This window comes from Dryobates pubescens, chromosome 9, assembly GCF_014839835.1.
Source record: "Dryobates pubescens isolate bDryPub1 chromosome 9, bDryPub1.pri, whole genome shotgun sequence".
Taxonomy (NCBI): Eukaryota; Metazoa; Chordata; class Aves; order Piciformes; family Picidae; genus Dryobates; species Dryobates pubescens.
The window spans coordinates 22,736,243-22,757,406 of record NC_071620.1 but is presented as its reverse complement, the minus strand read 5'-3'; the positions used below and the strand labels follow the sequence as shown (position 1 = coordinate 22,757,406).

General features: G+C 37.7%; 1 protein-coding gene across 1 annotated transcript in view; it reads right to left on the bottom strand.

Annotated features, from left to right (window-relative positions):
* Positions 1-21,164, bottom strand: part of ADCY2 (adenylate cyclase 2) — a 198,611-nt gene that overhangs the window by 58,601 nt on the left and 118,846 nt on the right. Inside the window, exons 5-11 of the mRNA XM_054164461.1 lie at positions 12,251-12,399; positions 8,742-8,853; positions 7,618-7,745; positions 2,805-2,963; positions 2,306-2,438; positions 1,801-1,977; positions 558-601 (exon numbers count right to left, since the gene is read on the bottom strand). Of these exons, the coding sequence (XP_054020436.1) occupies positions 558-601; positions 1,801-1,977; positions 2,306-2,438; positions 2,805-2,963; positions 7,618-7,745; positions 8,742-8,853; positions 12,251-12,399 (902 nt within the window). The remainder of the gene's footprint in view (positions 1-557; positions 602-1,800; positions 1,978-2,305; positions 2,439-2,804; positions 2,964-7,617; positions 7,746-8,741; positions 8,854-12,250; positions 12,400-21,164) is intronic.

Below are 21,164 nucleotides of genomic sequence, written 5' to 3'. Positions count from 1 at the left end.
TGAAGTACCAACCAGGAGGATGAAAACTTAAAGCTATTGTGATTTTGTAAATACTTTGTGTAGCAGGAGAAGTACAGGAAGACTATGAAATATCTACAGACTTTGAAACAATAAAACACGGTGTAAATACAAATAGATAAACAACATAAATATAATCTCTTTTCGTACATATTATTAACTGTTGCAGCACAAATTATTAACAGCCCTTTCCATCTTCTCTTTTCTGTGCCTCCTCTCAGTTTTCCTGCATATAATTTTTTCCCCACTGAGCTGTTAGGAAAAACAAATAGTAGCTCATCAATGTCCTTATATTAATTTAGAATAATGCCATTTGTTAGCACAAAGTGTATTCGCAATTTGTAACTAATGTGTCTGCCAAATCTATTACTGTAGCGCTTCTCTATGTAAGAGGTATCAGCTGAATAAAACAGTTGGAGTGAGAAATGGCCCTCATTATTTGAAAGCATGATTTGGAGATATATATATATATGAACACATATGAATATATCTGCACTTTATACAGACTATACATGATTTTTGAAAAGTAATTGATTTACCTTTCTCTGCAACGCTGAAAATGATACTGCCCCATGGGAACATCCTAAAAAATGAAAGAAAATACCTTTGAGCTATACTAGACTTCAACAACATTAAGTTGCTTTACAAGTAGTATTGAAAACAGGGTCAAGTAAGGAAAAAAAGTTTTCAATACAAATAATTTCAGCATTAGATTAAAACTGTCTTAAAGAAAAATCTAGCTAAGAGAGAAGGTGGAGTAATCAGGAGATGAACTAGATGAACTGATTTATCATTATAAACACTAAATAACTATTATGACAGTCTGAATTCAAGCATGTTTTGCTTTATTAGAAAGTCACTCCTTCAAAGTCACCACTGTTTTATTGTAGACCGAACTCCTATCAGCTTCAGTAATAAACAATGCTAAGTGCTTTTGAAAAAAACCTCCAGACACAAGCGGGGACTGTCGGTAAAGAGCACACCACAATCCACATTTTGATGCACTGTGTCTACTGAACAAGAAGGGCTGGGTGGCTCAGTCCTATGTCCTCATATATAACAGAAGAAAAAAACTGAATGCCAGTGTTGAAAACTATTAGAATTCACCTGTATGTTTGTACTTTTTGGAATAGAAGGTAATGTAATGCACAAGCTGTGGATGAACAGCATCTTGGTAACACAAGTAAAAGAGTGCTAGTAAAACTAAAAAAAAAAGTCTTTTCTGTTCATTGTAAGAGATGTAACATTGCACTACAATACTTGAAACTTAGGCCACAAACCACAGCTGTTGAGTGGATTGTACCCCTTCAAAAGCAGATGTTACAGTGAGCATAGATTTGGTTCCCAGAGAATTCTTCTAATAATACCATGTCAGGTAATACAAGGATATTCCAGGTTCACAGCCTTTGCTCCAGGTTTGGCTGTGTTCCAAATGGAGAATGTGGCTAAATAGCCAATTAATCTCAGGGAATGTCTCTGGATCATAAGTGTTCCTTCCCAAAGGCATCTTTCCACAAGGTGACCAGCAGCCACTATATATGCTGTGACTGGGGCTCAAGCTTATTAGTCTATTTTAGTAAGTATGTTGGTCTCATTATAATTCAGAGATGCACTTATAGCAAGACATGGCTCCTTACAGTCTAATCTACAGCTCACATGCTAATAGAAAAGCTCCCAGCAACTTCACTGCTTCTATTAGGAATAACCAGGTATTTAGCAGTGAGCACCTTTTTCCTTTCAAATATTTCTAAATTGTATGAAATTACATAAGTAGGCCCCTACTGTTGTGCTAATCTTGCCGTTTTCAGTGGTCATGCTGTCCCTGTGGTGCAAGTGTGCAAATGGCTTGGCTGCTCCCCAAGATTCCAGGTACCGGGTCATGCGGACAGAAGCTCTCATTTTGGCCCCATCAAGAGTATGTCGAGGTCTAATGTGGAGTTGAGGGCTTCGCTTCTCTCCCTGGTTGACAGAGAATAAGAAGTCATATCAGCCTTGGTGTTCATTACCTTTTGAAGCAGTAATGCATCATCCAGTACCAAATATCTGCATGCTTAGGAGCTTGAAAAATGAAGAGATACTAAGAGCCTGCAGTTCTTAACGATATTGCTGGGAAATATTAGAGGCTTATTTCTAAAGAGCAGAAAAGATTTGCAATGCAAACATTATGTATTTGTAGGCAGCAGTAAGAACTGATCAATATCTTATGGTAGTAGATTATTCAATGAAGAGGTTAGTGGTCCTGCTCAAAACCAACTATGACTGGCCACAAAATAAAAGTACTACTAACCTTAGGATTGATTACAAAGTAAGTCTTAACATTATGCTCTTTCAGGTAAGGGTCCCTCACATCTCCGTCCCCGTCTTCCACTTTGTAAGCTCCATTCAAATGTGCCAAGGTGACTGAAGTGATGTGAACACGGCTGAAATTATATTTTAAAGCAGTGACAAATCACAAAAAGTAATCAAATGCATAATCTGAACCTGATCAGCTTTTTTTACTTGCTTTTGGATATATATTTTTATATGCTGCTCACTTCATTTACAGCCTTTTAAATCTTATTTTTGGAAGTTGCAATGGGCATAAAACTAAAGGTCTCCACCCACCCCCCAAAAAAAACTCTTTAAATCACAGGAAAAACTGAGTGCCTGGTTTGTGGTTTTTTAAGATGGCACAAAGAATTACTTCAGGCTTCTCCATGAAGGCTGATGCTGAAGACATGGTACTTATGCATTTCTCCACGGTATAAAAATCCATGTATCGAAAGGTTAACAGAGTAGCCTCTTACCCTGGCACCCCTCCAGCTTCCATGTGATTTGCCAGAGTAACATCATGTGACCACACATCATATTGCCACTTCTGTAGCCCAATAACACCACAAAGCACATTCCCAGAGTGCACTCCTACGCGCATATTAATATCAACTCCAGTTGCATCTCTCACTTTCCTGTAGTTGAGAAGAAAAGCTGTGTTAATAAATGTAATAGGGCCTTTGTTGTTTTTTCAATTTACCAGTCAAATTAGCAGTAACAATGGTGACAGCATTTGTTCCTTTTTAGCATTACCTCCATTACTTTAATGCTGGGATTATTTTATATATATGTATTACATTTACTATTATCCATACTTTCAACTATTTGTAGTAAATATTAATTCTCAACTCCATCTCTGAAGTCTCTTCTGTGATTTGAAATTATCTGAAAGGGCTTTGCTAAGTAGTGGAAATGTTCAGTCTCATGGTAGAATATAGGGATGGGTTTTGTTCTACAGGCGGCCTCTGGTACAGGCTTTTAATGAAGCAACAGTCCAATAAATGTATTTTAGAGATCTGGAATTACTGTTATGGTGCCCTAGATGATCCTGCTTTGGCAGGGGGGTGGACTAAATGATCTCTAGAGGTCCCTTGCTGAAGTTGAAGTAAGCAACATCCACTGTTGTTCCTTTACTACCCTGCTAGTCACACCATCATAGAAGGCTATCAGATTGGTCCAATATGATTTCCTTTGTGAAACCACGATGACTATTCCTGATAATCTTCTTTTCTTCCATGTGCTTAGAGATGACCTCCAGAATGAGCTGTTCCATCACCTTCCCAGGGAGGAAAGTGAGGCTGACTGTGGTTTTTTTGGGTCCTCCTTCTTGCCCTTTTTAAAGACTGGGGTGACACTGGCTTTCCTCCAGTCCTCAGGCACATCTCTGGTCAAAACACTCATCAGGACTGTATTTTTTCCATTGCAGCCTGAAACTTGAGTTTGTAAGGATTGTGTTTTTCACAGGTATAGTTACCTTGCAGTAGTCATTGTAATTTTACTGTGCGCAAGCAAGATTTCAGGAAGGCATCTGCTCTGTTTATCTGAGCTTTATTCACTGGTAATTCTGGACTAATGTATTAACGAATCACCTAATCTTGTCTTGCATGCTTTACCACATTCAGTAAGCCTTAAGCACTCAGTTCCCTGCAAATTGCCAGCTTTAAAAATATAATTCCTGAAGGAATGAAATCATACCTAAAAAAAATTTTATTTTTGTCTAGCTTTCAAACTGGTACAGTCATCTCATTTAACAGGTTCTTTCACTTTCCTCTGAAATGGAACTAATTTCATGCTTTCAAATCACAGATAGTCTTTGAAAATCTGTATCTGAGAAACACTTAAATTAGGAAATCACCAGACAGACAGGGGGGTGGAGTTTGGGCTGAAGGAAAAGAGCACATATATCCATACACAAACATATTTTGCCTTAACAGATATACTCTAGTTTCAAAGCACAGGTGGCATTGGCATCTATGGCTTTTATAAGGTGAGCATCCCCATTCAGGGCACATAGGCTGCAGATTGTCAGAAATACTGGCTTTGTTTCAACATAGAGCAGAGAAGCAAAGCAATTAATCAATGAGACTACCAACATGTTTAAACAGAAACAATCCAAAATGTAGTGAGGCTGAATTGCTCAAAATGCAGCTACACATAACTACTAGGAAACAAGACTGAGTAAGTCTTTGTACTACAGATCATGTGACAGTTTGGTAGAATTCCGCCTTTTAACTTCAAAGAGAACTCTATCTGGAACTATATTCAGATAGAAAAACTTATAGAGAACTGCTAATTTAATTGGCAAACTGGTTTAGTAACTTCCACACTGCTACTTGCACCCCAGTAGCAAAAACTCATCTATAACAAAAAAAGATATTTTAGACTGTGTAAGTCAAACATATTGAGTGGACACACTTCCACCAGCAAGAGTATCACTATTTCTAGTTTTACAGGCCACAGAAGTATTTCAGGAGGTGCTTCTACACAAAGATACAGCATACGGAGTTAATTAATAATGAGTGATTTTCATTCATCTGCAAGCTGCAACACTGACATAATACTTTGAAAGCATTTGAAACCACGGGATACAGATTCCCTACTTCTTACAGAGATGTAATAATCAGCATCCTTCTACAGGAGCGTTGTGGATTCTGTTTATAGTAATAAAATCAGATCTGAATGTGCATGTAACTAAAAGATAATTTTCTAGACTACAAGGCTGCTCTGACCAAGAAGGAACTATCAATCAGCATTAAAAATGAACATATTTGATAGCAGCTTGAGCAGAAAGTTATTTCAAAGAAAACTGGGACATTCTGAAGTTTGAGGAACTGACAGATTGTAAGGCACAAAAAATGTCTATAAAATACAGCAACTTGATTCCTGTACAGAGGTTTGTTTTACAAAGGATCCCTAAAACAAAGAGATCAAAATCCTAGTTTCCACACATACTACAGCTTTTGTGTTAATGTGTCAAAAGGAAAAGAACCAAATTTGCATTAATCAACCTACCCATACAGCAATTACTCAAATCAAATCACAAGATCAGGCAGTTGCAAGTGTTGCAACTATCTTGTGGTTACAATTGCATACGAGTACATTATTTAAGGATTAGAGGAATCACTTTTGTATGCCTGTTTCATTAACCATTGAGACCACACCATTTAACATAACTATCCATTTCATGATGAGGTGCACACCACACCGGTACCTCACAAGGGTTAGGTAGTTTCTTCATTTGCTACCTGGAGAGCGGTAAATGTGATTTGGACAAAACCATCCAAACTGTAACGGAAACTTCCAGAGTCAAAGCCTACCAAGCTTTAAACACAGAGTCCAACTGTTTAAAAAAAATAATCAAAGAGGTGACTAACAAATATCCAGGCCTCCACATGATATATATTTTTGCCAAGTACAGATCACCTAGATATACTGAAATTTTAGTAAAAAAAACCCTAGATTTTCTACAGAATAGTTATTTGTGCCATTAATAATAATTGCTGTAAGTAGCCAGTTACAGTATTTTAACTCCTAAAAGCTAAAAAGAACTTCAGGTGTTAATTACAGAAAATAATCTATCTGACTTTGGTTAAAAAAAAAAAAAAAGGTGAAAAGTTTCTTAACTGTCCTTTGCCTACAAAATGTTTCTTAAATAAACTGACAGAACAAGCCCCTTTAACAAATAAACTGAGTTGAAGTTTCTAGATAGGCAAGTTTAAGAGCCTTCAGCATGATGTGTAACCTTCAAACTAGTACCCTCATACTGAAATGCATCCAGCTTTGGTGGCAGAATTTATCCAGGGCAGGCAGCTTACAAAAGAGTTATTTTTGCTCTGCATTGGGAGTTCAGATAGCAGTCAGGCGAAGAGATGAAAGGGAGTAAAGCTACCCTTTCCCAAGACCGCTTTGAACTTCCATCATCTTCAGAACTGCTACAGTTGCCTATAATCCATTCACAATCTACTCTTCAGTAATACGTTAGAGCATTCCTCATTCTTCGTAGCTATATCCTCAGAGGCCTTACAGGGGTTAACTGGTCAGATACAACCATATTTCTTTTTCCTCTTTCACAATTTTATCAAGCCTCCTGTTAGTACTTGAGTTACCTGAAATAAGTTACAACTGCTATTTAAAAGCAGTCACAGTAAGATTCTCAAGTACTCTGTTCTGTTTTCTGTTTCAAAGACAGAAAAAGCACAATGACTATGGGAAAGAAATGAGACAAATACAGGAACCCACAAATACATAATACTGCTGCCAAGTATAAAATTCTCCAGAGTGCATTCATGTGCTAATTACCAAAACTTCTTAGAAAATCATCTAAAAAGAAATTAACGAGAAGTTGAAACTAAACCTAAACATGGGGTCTAGTAAGACAGGCTTAATTAATCGCTTATTTAAAACGTGGCAAGGAGGCCTCTCAGCCCAGGAATTTGTAAGCCATTAGGAATGTCTTTGATAGACAAGCTCAGTAGCTCAAGGCCTCAGGGCTTGAGGCATCTTAATTGTGGAGGGGCAACTGCTGCTGCAGCAAACTCCAAACTCAGTAAGAACCAGAAGCTCTGGCCTCTCAAAATGTGTTATGAGTGGTGGGTGGCAGCATCATAACTGCAAACAAAGCTTCCTTGTCCTAAGTGATGTCTATTGGGATATTCAGCATTTCATAATCACAGAATAATTGAAGTCAGAAGGGGCATTTGCCTAGTCCAACTCCTGCTCAAAACAAGACCAGCTAGGAAAGGTTGCTTAGGGATGTACCAGTTAGATTTTTAGTATCTCCAAGGATGGAGATTCCACAACCTCCCTGGGCAACCTATGTTCAGCATTCAGTTACCCTCACAATGAAAAAAAGTGACTCCTGACGTTCAGAGGGAGCCTCCTGTATTTTAGGTTGTGCCCATCATCCCTGGTCTCATCACTGGGCACCACCAAAGACCCTCACTCCATCTTCTTTGCAGTGTCCCTTCAGGTACTTAAAAACATGGATGAGATTTTTTTCCTCCCTCAGCTTTCTCTTCTCCAGGTTGAAGAGTCCAAGCCCTCTCAGCCTTTCCTTATACAAGCAATGATCCAGGCCCTTAATAATCTTTATGGTGAAGTGACAAGATAGTCTGGCACAACCCAACATCTTAAAACATTTCTTTCCTGAGGCTGAGATCCAGATTACTATTCTGGACCTTGTAGTGAAACACACTGCAGGTCTGAATGTTTCAACCAGCAATCACAGCTATATATAGGAAAGAGACAGAACTTATGTAGTTGAATATTTAATAAACAGTTAGCACTTACTTAATGGCTTCACACATGTCCAGTCCCATTTTCACACAATTCTTGGCATGATTTTGAAGAGATATAGGTAGCCCAGAAACACAGTAGTAGCAGTCACCTAGAATTTTAATTCTCATACATTCATTTTCCTGGAGGAAAAGGTAAGATGAGATGGTCACTTTCAATTTGAATTACACAAATGAGGTATTACTGCTACAAAGATTGACTTATATCATATTAGAAAAATCATTCTATTTGAGCTTCTTTCTGTAGATAAGGACTTGGCTTGCTAAAAGAGAAGTGCGGTCAGCAATTTTTATAGAGATGATTCCTTCACACTTCAGATTACAGAACTAAGCCCAAGTATCATGTCTGAAATCTAAATAAAATATTTTTGTTTGATATATGAAAGCAAAAGACCTAGACTTCCATATTTGCATCTTTGAAGATGTACTGTGCAATACTTTCTGCAACTAGTAATTATAATCTTATTTCTATCTTTTGTACTCTAAGACAATGTAAATTACTTTCTTTAACCAACATTAGACAATAGTTTCTGAAATAATAGAAAACACACAAGACTTTTTATCTGCTTTAGTGTTTCTGATTTCACCTGCACACATAGCATGAAGTTGGATGTAGTTTTTATAAAAATGGCACCTAAATAAGCAAAAGAAAATCTTTTGAGTGATTCTGTAAATCTTTTCATGGGTAATCGAAAAAATGTGGTCATTAATTAAAATTGCTTTGATTGGTAATGTCTCTCTTGTTCTCCAGGCTCTTAAATGCTTTTTCAGATATCAGAAAATTGAGTGTATCAGTTTTTTGTCCTGATTTTCTTCATCTTTGTAATTGTAAAAAATCTATTTAAAGAGCTGTTCCGCAGCCGTTATGCTTTATTTAGCTCAATGAGCTGTCTCATTTGGTCCTCTTTGAGAAAGTGATCTTGGGTTTCACATATTGTCACACCAGTAGAAACACACTGTTGCACTCAGAACAGCGAGAGATATTTTTCTTCCACCTTTCAAGACTGATCTTGCTGCCAAAGCCTCAGAAATGATGTCTGAAGAGTCCCCGAGATGAAAAAGTATTTTAAAGTTGACTGACTTATTTGAACTCAGAGAAGCAGCCCAATAGAAACCCACCTTTGCAATCTGATCAAATTTCCCAAACAGCTCATTTAGCATGTGCACCAGTTCCCCTGGAGAGCAGTCACTGGCCAGGCGAGTGAATCCCACGATATCGGCATACAAGATGCTACAACAGAAATGTACAGGGACATGGTTTCCTTCTGCAGAATTCAGATTTATCAATGAACAGCAATACCTGAAATAGCCATTCTGACCTTCACAGAGGTATGGCCATATCCAAAACAGCTACTGCTAAATGTAGAGCAATAAATAAATTTATAGGTAAACCTACATTAAATTTTATAGGCAGTATATATTTAGAATATATACCCATATATATCTTTAAAGGTAACACTTTCACAGGTATAACCTTTATACATATACTTATATGTATTTATAGGCACTCCATGCATATATTTGTTACAGTGTATTAAAAAATAGAAATATTTTTCCTACTCACAGATTGGCAATTTAATAATGACAATCATTTCAGTGAACACATTTATTATCAGAAATTGTTTCACAACATTTTATTGCAGACATCTTCTCTTTAGGTTTACCTGTCAATGGTATGCAGCATCAAACTTTTTGTTCTCTTGTTACTCAGACTATCCTGAAATGCATGGATGACAATTTCCTCCTCCAGGTAGTAAAGGAACCCACAAGAAAAGGTGCTATGTTTGATTTTGTCCTTGCCAACATGGAGGAGCTGGTCAGTGATGTGAAACTTAAGGGCAGCCTTGGCTGCAGGGCCCATGAAATGATAGAGTTTAAGATCCTCAAGCAGTCAGAGAGAGTGACAAGCAAGCTCTACTTTTGAGCAGACTTCATCCTCTTCAGGGATTTGCTTGGCAAAGTGTTATGGGACAAAGCCTTAGAAGGAAGAGTGGCCCAAGAAAGCTGGTCAATATTCAACTCCTCCAAGCCCAGCAGCAGTGCATTCCAAGAAGGAAGAAGGCAGGCAAGAGTGCCAGGAGGCTGACATGGATCAATGAGGTGTTCCCGGACTTAAATTGGAGGAAAAAAAAGGAGAGCAATGGAAGCAAGAACAGGCTATGTGGAAGGACTACAAAGACACTGTCCAAGCAGCCAGGGATAAAATCAGGAAAGCAACAGCATGGATAGACTTAAACTTGGATGGGGACATAAAGGGGAATAAGAAATATTTCTTCAGGTACATCAATGACAAAAAGGTGCCTAGGGAAGATGTGGGACCTATCCAAAATGAAAATGGAGACCTGGTCATGATGAATAGGTGCTTAGTGACTACTCTTCTTCAGTGTTCACCAGCAAGAGCTCTAGCTCAAGCTTCAGAACACACAGGTGAGAAGTGGAAAATGCAAGATCTGCCTACTGTAAGTGAAGAATAAGTTTGAGACCATCTAAAGAATCTGAAGGTGCACAAGTCCATGACACCAAATGAGATCCAGCCATGGCTTCTGAGAGAACTGGCAGGTGAAGTTGCCAAACTACTGTCCATCATGTGCAAAAAGTCAGGGCATTCTGGAGAAGTACCTGATGACTGGAAAAGAGGAAACATAATGCCCATCTTCAAAAAAGAGAAAAAAAGAAGACCCCAGAAACTATAGACCATTCAGTCTCACCTCTGTGCCTGGCAAGATCATGGAGCAGATCCTCCTGAAGGCCTTGCTAAGGCATATTGAAAATGAAGAAGAGGTGATTGATGGTAACCAACATGGCTTCACCAAGGGCAAATCATGCCTGATGAACTTGGTGGCTTTCTATGATGGATTTACAGCATCTGTGGATAAGGGAAGAGCAACTGATGTCATCTACCTGGACTAGTGTAAAGCCTCTGATACCATCCTGCATGACATCGCGGTCACCAAATTGGAAAAGCATGGACTTTAGGGGTGGACCACTCACTGGATAAGGAATTGGCTGGATGATTGCATTCAGAGAGTTACAGCCAACAAGCTCAAGGTCCAAATGGAGACCAGTGATAAGTGTCATCCCTCAGGGGTGCTGGGACCAGTGCTGTTTACTGTCTTTGTCAGCGATATGGACAGTGGCATTGAGTGCACCCGTGGCAAATTTGTGGATGACACCAAGCTGTGTTGTCCCATTGACATGCTGGAGGGAAGTGATGCCATCCAGAGGTGTACAGGCTTGAGAGGTGGGTCCAATTTAGCCACATGAGGTTTGATAAGACCAAGTACAAGGTCCTACACCTGGGTCAGGGCAATCTCAAGCAGAAATAATGGCTGGGCGAGGAGTGGCTCAAGAGCAGTCTCGAGGACAAGGACTTGGGCATGTCGTTTAATGAAAAAATCAACATGAGCCAGCAATGTGTGCTTGCAGCCCAGACTGCCCCTCTGCTCTGCTCTTGCAAGACCCTACCTGGTGTACTGCATCCAGTTCTTGTGCCTCCAGCATTAAGAGGGACATCACACTGCTGAAGCAGGTCCAGAAGAGGGCCACAAAGGTTGCGGTACGTACCCTATAAAGACAGGCTGAGAGAGTTGTGGCTGTTCAGCCTGGACAACAGAAAGCTCGGAGGAGACCATATAGCAGCCTTCCAGTACCTGAAGGGGGCCTACAAGAAAGTGGGGAGGGACTTATTACAAGGGCTCGTAGTGATAAGATGAGAAGGAATGGCTTTAAGCTTGAGGAAGAAATTCTTTACGGTGAGGGTGGTGGGACACTGCAGCAGGTTGCCCAGGCTGTGGATGCCTCCTCCCTGGAAGTGTTTAAGGCTAGGCTAGATGAGGCCCCAAGTAACCTGGCAGGGGAATTGGAACTAAGTGATCTTTAAGGTCCTTCCAGCCCAAACCACCCCATGAATCTATGAATCTATTAAAATCCAGCTTGATTACTAAGATATTAAAGACATACACCATGTTTCTATTCACCAAGAAAATATGACCATTCATACAATTTGGCTAAGGAAAAAGTGTTTGCATTTGCAACCGAAAATAAACTTCCTCAAAAGTCCTGCAATATTTGCCTTAAAAAACCAATTTCTAAGAGTATCATTTAACTTGTCCAATTAAAAAAAAAAAGGGGGCAAAACAACTTGTAAAGATGAAAGAATTTGTGAAATAAATGGTGAATTAATTTTCTAATGTCTATCAATAATTAATAATTAATTAATTAATTAACTGTATTTGCCAGCTGACTATTTTATCTCAGGCACTGTGTAAAATACATATGTGATACAGCTGCTTCTACTTACATTATATAAAACTCAAGAAATTGCACCAGTTAAGAACATTTAAAATTAAGAATAATATAACTGACACAAATTACAGTTTTGACTAGCATACATGAAAGCAAGATTCTGTACTTTGACCTAAAAAATTAAGACAATACAAAGTAAGCTTTTTAATGAGTGGCTTTTTCGAAACAGCCCCTTTGCATCATCACCTTTGTTGCTCATCTGGAACGTGGAAGTTGTTGAAAAAACATATTAAAACAAGTGTTTCCTTAACTGTTCTCTTGATATTTTCTTTTCAGAATTTTTTTTTTGAATGTTGCTGATAGATTTTATTACAGTACAATACCTTACATTGGTGTGCCTTTTGACATACAAATTGTGGAAGTTGTTGGTGTTCTCCAGCTGGCCAGCCTTGGGGCCTTGTAACCTCTGAATGATCTCTGCCTTCATTTCCATGGCAATGTGAGCAGGCAGTAAAGAAAGCAGAAGGCGTTCCTAAAATTTAAAATTAAATGTCCACAGATTTTTTTAAGGAGAATGAAATTGCCATGGAAGCAATACTGTGCAAAGCATACATTACTGTGAATACCCTGGAACATTTCAATGGCACTTGCACTCAGGCCTCCAAAATTAATCAGTTCTTTGAAGAACCTGACAGAGATATACACACATTTCCAAGTAATACCTAGCTTCTTCAAGGTTGAGTATACAATAGAAAAAGCTTAAGCTAAACTTAACATCCAAAAAGTTGCGCACAGTAATCTGAGTAGGATGTAGGAAATAAAGCAAGAGCTGCAAAGACTGTTTAAGGGCTTCGGGGAAACGGAGTCCAATTCAGGCAAGAGTAGGTTAAATACTTTTAAAAAATGTATTTGAAATGTGTAGTCATAGTTCTAGACATTGTTAGACTGAAAGTGAAAAGATAAAATGGGGACACAGAATATATTGAAAATGTCAGACTTTTGCAGACTGTTTTGACATGTACTCTCTGCTTCCTTTAGTATGGCATTCAGTCAAATAAAGATTTTTAAAAATATTAACCTAAAGGGTAATTGATTTCTTTTTTTTTTTTTTTTAAACACTGTATGTATTTTTCCTTATCTTTTACTGGTAAGATACTCATGGTCTTCTCCTTGTGAAGAAGAACCAAGTCAGAATCCTTTTCTGTTTCTATGGACTATTGAACTAATAATATTCTTCTGTTTTTCCACTTTGATGAGGTCTAAATAAATTTTAATTCACATAGGTATGGATTTATCTTTATTTTGCATACTAAGGCATAAGCAGTAAGACAAGTAGTTAAATAAATGTTCAAGATAAACATAGCTGTGTCTAGCCTGACTAAAGGAGGCAAGAATAAAATAATAGATGTACAGTTTTTGTACTGCTAGGAACTCAGATTTGACACACTATAACTTAGAAGAATACATACAATTGACTTTTCTACAAAATGCTAATGTGGTGTTATTTCTCAAATGCAAGATTAATTTAGTATGTTTAGGCATTTTAGCAAGTACACATCCATTCATTTCTAATGTAGTTCACTGGTCCTTGGTGCACCTATTTTGCAAACATACAAAGAATGCCTAAAAATATGGATTTTTTAATTTCTTTTCCATAATGAAAGCTTACTCTTGCCAGTTGCTCTTTGTCTATCAGAAAGTTGCTGGTTTATAATGTACAGCACAGGCCAGTACTTATTAATAATTATCACTAAATAGTGAACAAAGAGGTGAGTGCTCTTAGCTCCAATTTTACATCACTGTGCTCCTGTTGTACCATGGCTAGTAAATCAAAACTAGCTCACTATTTTTCTATTACTTGATTATCATTCCAGACATGCAGTGAAGCAGACATTCAATGTCCAGGTTACTGCACACATCTTTGAATCCCAGACAGACCAGCAAAAGCTCAAAGACATAAGCAACAAAAGTTTTCAAGAAAGCCAATAGAAACAGTTTTCATAGGAAGTGGCATAAAGTCAACTACAAGCTAAAGAATTATAAGAGGAAAGGAGAAATAGAATGCCCACATTTTGTAGAGGACAGCAGGAGACACAGAGTGTTTCCCTTTATTTTTGTCTCCAGGTCAGAAAACTTTCTGTTTAAAAAGCGTGGTGTTCACACCAGAACTTTGCTCCAAAAAATGTTTTTCTTCCTCTGGTTCCATTACACAAAATAGAAGATTTAAACCACAGGTGGCTTTAGAGAACTGCAACTGGTGAAGCATACTGCAAAATATCCTGCCCTGCCCCACTATACCTAAACACTTCAGTCACTCTCCATCACACAGGCTGTGAATTTACCACTTGTGTGATAATGTGTTACCAAGTCACATATTCCATTTTACATGAGTTGGGTTTTTTTTGGTTTCCTTTGCTAAAAGACAATTGTGAAAGAAACTGACTCTCACCTATTTATGAAGACAGTGTCGAGGCTCATCAGATAGACAAATACAAAATGGTTACAAATACATTGTTCCCTCCCTTTCTCCTAAAAAAATCCAAATAAATGCAAAACACTTATGTAAACCTCTTCCTTCATGTTTTGTCATCTCTGGTGGCTACAAAGAGCACAGTGGAAAGATCAAGACCAATTATTAATCACATTGTGGTGCATCTTGTTGTGCAGTGGAATTTCTGCAGGCTGGAACAGTGTGAGGAACATAAATCAGGACTGCTGGTTACAATGTTTTCTCCCCAAAAGACAGAAAATCTGCACATCAAAACCTATGTGAATTAATATACAAGATGCTGACTGAGACAAAACACTTGACTATTTTTAGTAGACAGAGAAGCCATTCTCACAGCTACAGTCTGCAAGAAAAAAGTCCATGTTATTCTGAAAGTGGGTCAAGATGCAGCATTTAAAAGTCTTCAGACTAAGAATAATAGTATATTCTGGTTAAAAAGAAACTGATGTGCTATGGCAGTAATGAAAATTCCCTTTAAGATGTCTCTGAAATGTTACCAACACAAACTTACAGGCAGTACATGTGATTCATGCACTGAAATGTACTTCCTGACTGTCTATGTTCTCCAGGGCTAAAAGACAGGGCATGTGATCCATAATAAATACCACATTATAATGTCTTTCAGTACTCTTGGGTTAAGTACTTCACTTCTCTGAGCAAGTCCATCTGGATCCAAGTGAGTGGCTCGCAAGTAGTCATCCTTCCTGGATTCTCTAACTGTGGAATTTCAGTGGCATCTGTCAAATTGTTACTTGAGTTTCTGTTCTTTCACATCCAAATTGAATTTCTTGTCAGAATTTCCCTATAATTATATGGATGTCTTTGGCAGTTATTCCCAGTCACTCCCCTAAAGTTTGATAAACTCTAGATGTTTGTTTAGCTAGAATAAGCTAGCATATGTCAGTTAGAGATCATAACACCCTGTTGGTATTTGCAAGGTGGCAACTGCATATGCAGTATCTTGCACAAATGAGGTCACAACTTGCTGCTGTTATACAGTAAGCAAGCAAAATATCCTTGAATGTTTGGTACAGTACATTTTCTTAACAGCATATGCCACAAATCAAACTGTTCTGGGCCTGAAGCAATAATGCTTTATTTATTTACTCATTCCTGTTTTGTTATGTAAAATACCCCTTCTGATTCACTTATTAATACAAAATTATATGACTATTAGCTCTCTACTGAAGCATGAATAATTCTATGAATGTATAGATTTAAAGGCCAAATATTATTTCATCAAGTTTGATGTCTTGAGTAATACAGACAACAGAATCTCATCATGGAGAAACAAAGGTATTCTGATAGGGCTCACTGCATTAAAATTAGGTTAACATCTTATCTCAACGCAGAGAAACTGTTTTTCAAGACAATTCATACAATCTAACTGAATTCCTGTAGTAGGCAAGCATCCCTATTATTCTTTCTCCCTGCTGTCTCTGAAGAGAACTATAGGTCACAATTTTGGTCATATTGGAATAAATGTACATCTTTGTTGTTGAATTTCTGATGTTCAAGAAGTATGCAAAAAACCCTACATATATTTAGATCAAGAAAAGATTATAGAGACATATTTGTCCCTATAATCCCATACAGAGATATTTTTGCCCCATATAATTTCATTTAGGGCACTGAATATTGAATTCTACTTTTCTGTGGGTTGCATTTTTTCTTCAGATTCCTGTGGCATAAGCCTAATCATCTATTTAGCAAGTTTGTAAGTCAGTAAGTCAGCAGTAAGAGGTCTAGAAGCAATTAGCCTATATACGCATCCATCTTCACAACAGAGTTAGCAAATAAATATGGCTAAAATAAATTTTCCAGCTGCCCTTGAAACATATTAACAAATATCCTACAAGAAAGGAATCTTATGATTCCTGATCACAGAATGAGCCAAGTTTCATGGTGATCAACAGGGTACTTGTTTGGAAGATTATCATTTTTTACTTAGACCTCATGCACCTACTAGAATAAAGAACTTTAAATGTTTTTTCCTTAAAGCTAACTTGGATCATTAAATGGAAGGGGAGATTTTTATCTTTTTTTTTAAATTAGCATTATTATCCCCTTAAGTTTATCTTATGTTAGTAACCTACAACAACCTTATTACTTGTAATGACACCAATAAATTGCATTTTACTCATATGCATCTTGATTACAGAGACATCAAGAGATGAAGAATTCATGAGTTCCTTAGCTACTTGTTCTACTGGGTTAATCAGCTAAACTGTTAAAAACTGGTAAAAATGTGTTCTGTATTCTTTACTTTGAAGTCTCAGTCCTTAGCTCAAGTTTATTGTCCCCACTCTTTTTCCCGTTCAGTTATACATTGATCAGATAACTTAATTATCTTCTTGATCAGGTAAGCAGACTTAGGTCCATAGATATCTTGCTCCTGAGTGTTTTCTAAACTCTCTTCTCTAAACCCTCAACAACCTTCACACATTTTTTGAAAGTTCATTTGACAAAAATCGTAACATTGTGCTCCAGTAAACATAGACACACATACACATACCCTCCTGCCTTACTCCTCTCATTATGTCCATGACTTACACTGTGCAACTTTCTACAGTAACATCTCTGAAATTCCCTGTCTGCTATGTCTCCAAGATACGTTTCAAAGTTGCAGCCTTTCAATTTTCCATACTCTTTGCTTTTAGAATTATGACTTTCCAGACAGTTGTTATAAACTGTCTAGAATACAGTTTAGTAAGTATTCTGTGTTGTGGTATTTACTATCAGACTGTTATTTTGCTTTTTGGCAAAAATGAGTGTCTGTGACTGTCTTCACTTTTCTCCTAGGTCATTAATAAAAAATACATAATAGCATAAAGGATGAGAACTAGTCCTTGCAGAATATGACACACATGCCATTTCATTGAACATCACTGACCATTTCCATTTGCCACACTGAAAGTCCATTTAATATGCTCTTTTGATCAGGAGCAGAGTCAGTACTCTTAATCAGGATGCCCAACAACATTGAATCAAACATCTTCCTGAAATCTACTCCTATTGTAAAGTTATATAACTCAAATCTGTTGCCCAATAAAAACCAGAAAGCATTTTCATATCACTCAATGTCCTCCTAAGTTCTTGAGTACATCACTGTATTTCTCTCCAAATACAAAGCTGTCATAGAAGCAACTTTTATTTCATAATGTTTGTTTATACTCTTCCTGTCTAGTGGCAGCCTCTTCCTTTGTTAGAGTGACATTTTTCCTGGAATACTTCCAAAAGCTATCATCTATCTTGACAAAAACAGGCAAAGATTTTTTCCTGACATATAGACAAATCTTCCCTATCACAACTTTTATCATATTGAACCATTTTAAACATACATAATCACTGCTTTTGCTCTTACCCGTGGCTACTATAAACTTCATCCCACAACTCACATCTTTTCTGATGACAGAATTATGAATTCTCACCTGTTCATTAGTAGCCTCCTAGAAGGCTCCTCATTGCCAGCAACATTTATCTAAGCTTTACAAAAATTATTTTCCTTGTGGAAAATGAGGGTTTTTTTTTAATCGCCAAGCACAGCACTGTAAAACTTTTTATCTACATGATCCTGTAGGTGAAATTCCAAGGTTGGCAATGCCAGGAGCTGATATCAAAATCAGAAAATCAATATACAGAAGCATCATCCTCTCAGTCCTCAATACTTCACCATCCATCAAACACGAACTCTTTCAAGAAGATGCTTTTCAGAAGACAAGCTGCAGCTGCTCTAGTAAGCAAAGGGGGCTGCCAGTGGGACAGAGCCCATCCCCATGGTCAAACCAGGTGATGAGACATGTCCCCCCAGGTGTCAGGACTGGACAAGGGCAAGGATAACACCCAGGAAAGCCTGGCAAGTCAGTTCCAGGTTAGGGACTGGGACCAGGGCCAGACCAAGTACAGGCATGGAGGATGTTTCAAAGGAGCCCCAGCTGAAAAGCATCTCCCAGTAGAGGTGCCAGATGGGGATCTGACCCCACAGTGCTGCCCTGGTGCCTTGCCCACTATTTGATGGCCTTGAGCTGCAGCCAAGCCTCCAGGAGGAAGCAAGATTTCTTCAGATCATTTCGTAATGGTGAAACATCTGTGGCATGACTTGAACACTTTGCAAGAATGACACAACCAACCCAGGCTTTCCATGGAAATATATGTATTTGTTTTCAGGCTAAATAGTCACCATTCTGCACCCTCACCATGCCCAGCTCATTTGCTGCTGAGTAACTCTGAAAGTAAATTTAACATCTGGCTTGTCACCTTCATGTCCAAATAATACTGAAGCTACCTGAAAGCACTTTTTCACTGCAACTACATCAGTGTATGGGTCTGAAAGCTCATTTAAATGCACAGCCTCACTACATATTTGGCAAAGACTAATTCCTTCAAGGAACTTAGGGGATGCTTAATGTTTATGCATAGATTACAGTTTGCATGAGCAATCTTTCTATGACTAATTTTGCAAATTATGTTCACTTCACCTTCAGAAGACATGCCTGTCTTGTGGCTGCTCCAGAGACAAGTCATGAAATAGCAAAAAAGTAAAACCAGAGCATAGTGACATACAAAGCCAGAGCTGCTTGATAAATTGACACAATTTCTTTTTTTTTTGTTTTCTGATCCTGTTAACTCTTTCTTTAAGCCATCTATATCTCAAGATTTCTGCTGAATAGACAGAAGCAACATTTTGCAAAGAATTTGATGAGATTAGCATGGTTATTACTATATCATCCATTAATAATGGTGAAGTATTACAATGATAGCATTTGCTCAATACCATAATTTTACATAATAAACCCTTTAACACCAGTGTATCTCATTTCACATTTTGATGAGTGATATTCATTTTTTTTCACTAGAAATTAATATTACTGTATGCAGCTCTCCCTCCACATCTTTTCATTCTTCCAAACCATCCATTGAACCTGTCTGTAAAGATATTCAATAGTACCACTTGAAAGGTATCTATGCAGCCCTTTCCCAAACATGGAACTTTCCTGTTCAGCTGTCCAGTTTAGAGTCAAACCCTGTGTTTGAAAGTGTCAAATCCAAAGCAAAACCAAAAGCATTTATAAGGCACAGCATTGCACTTAAGTTAGAGGATCATGTCTGAAGCACATCAACAGTATAACTCCTCCATGCTCTCTTAAATAGCATGAAATGGGTTGGTTTAACTTCAGATGATGTGGTGGTGTTTTATCCATCTGCTTACAGAATACCAACTAAGCATGAAAATGGATTTTTCTCTGTATCTCACTGGTAAATTTCCAATATTTTATCAGATACTATATAGATATCACACATTTGTGTGATCAAATCTTATTGACCACATAGAAGAAGGATCGAACCCAAGGCTCAGTCACCCAACTATGCCTGTCAGGAGCTTATTCATACCTCAAAGTGGGTCAGACAGAATGGTCAGAAGTTTAATCAAGCAGAAGCTAATTCAAGAAATTTATTTCATCAATATATATATAAAAAAGTCAAGGTACAGTAAGGATCTGTCCTACTTCTTGTGAAACATTGATGATAAATTTTAATTTATCTGGTAAACACTTGGCTGAAATGATGGTGCCAGTGATCCAGCTCTGGGTTCTTTGACCACGGGGGTGTCTATACAGCGCCTGGCCTGCTGAGGCCAGATGGGGTTCAGATGACCAAGAGGGGAAAAAGGATCCTGGGTCATGAACTAGAAGGGCCCATTGAGAGGGCTTTAAACCAAGTATGAAGGGGGAAGGGGACAAAACCGTCCTGACTGAAAACAACCTGAGGAATTGCACAACAATGCAGGGAGGGAAACCTGTAGTCCGGCCGAAGAGCATCCACACTTCATGGGGGGCTCTAAGTACTTCTTAAGGGGCCCAACTCAAATGCCTTTATGCAGCACATTTGTACATATCAGTAGGAATTAAATATAATGTAAAACTAAATAACAAACCTGCAGCTGATTGATTTTAGCAGCATGGTCAATATGCCATGGATGAATTAAATCTTTGATTACTGAATTTAAACAAATTCCAAAATCTGAGAAATTTGGAAGAGGTTTATGACTTCTTTATCTAAAGAATCATCAATATACCACATGCCTTTACTCAATTTGGTGAATTTTGAAACTCCACATTTTAAACATGGATTAACACACCTATCCATCAGAAAAACATGTTGACCAATGAGAACTATGTTGCTTTTAAGAGAAGATAAAGATGCTTCATCAAAAAGATAAGATTAAAGCCAGAAGACATACCCTTTTCTGAGTATACAGAATAACATGTAAAATTTTACCACATTATTCACAATATCATAATTTATTATTTATCACTGAAAGCTCAGTCATATGGGCACATAATGCCAACTCTTCAACATACAGGAACATTCCTTGAAGGAGAGGCAGAACTTAAAACTTACATCTTCAGTGTAACAGGATGCTTATTTTCATATTTGGCTCCTGTTACAGTTCCCTTGGTGAAGTTTTTTACTGCTTCAAAACTCTTTCTGCATGATATTAGAAAAGGTTACAGAGTATGTACTTCTTTTCACACTAGATTTTCTCACCATTTTCTCACTAGATGTTCTCACCATTTACATGATATAATTTTGAAGAAAATGAAACAACAACAAGACTCCTGTATGTTTTCAGCAACCTATAATGAGAAAAGCTATAAAATATAATTTTAGATTTTTTTATTAGCACACTATTGCAATTACTAAGCCAAAGGGAAGCAATTTCCTTCTCAGCCTCTAAGGTGCCACTTAAAATTATAATTCTCCCCATGATAGCCTCATAGCTGTAT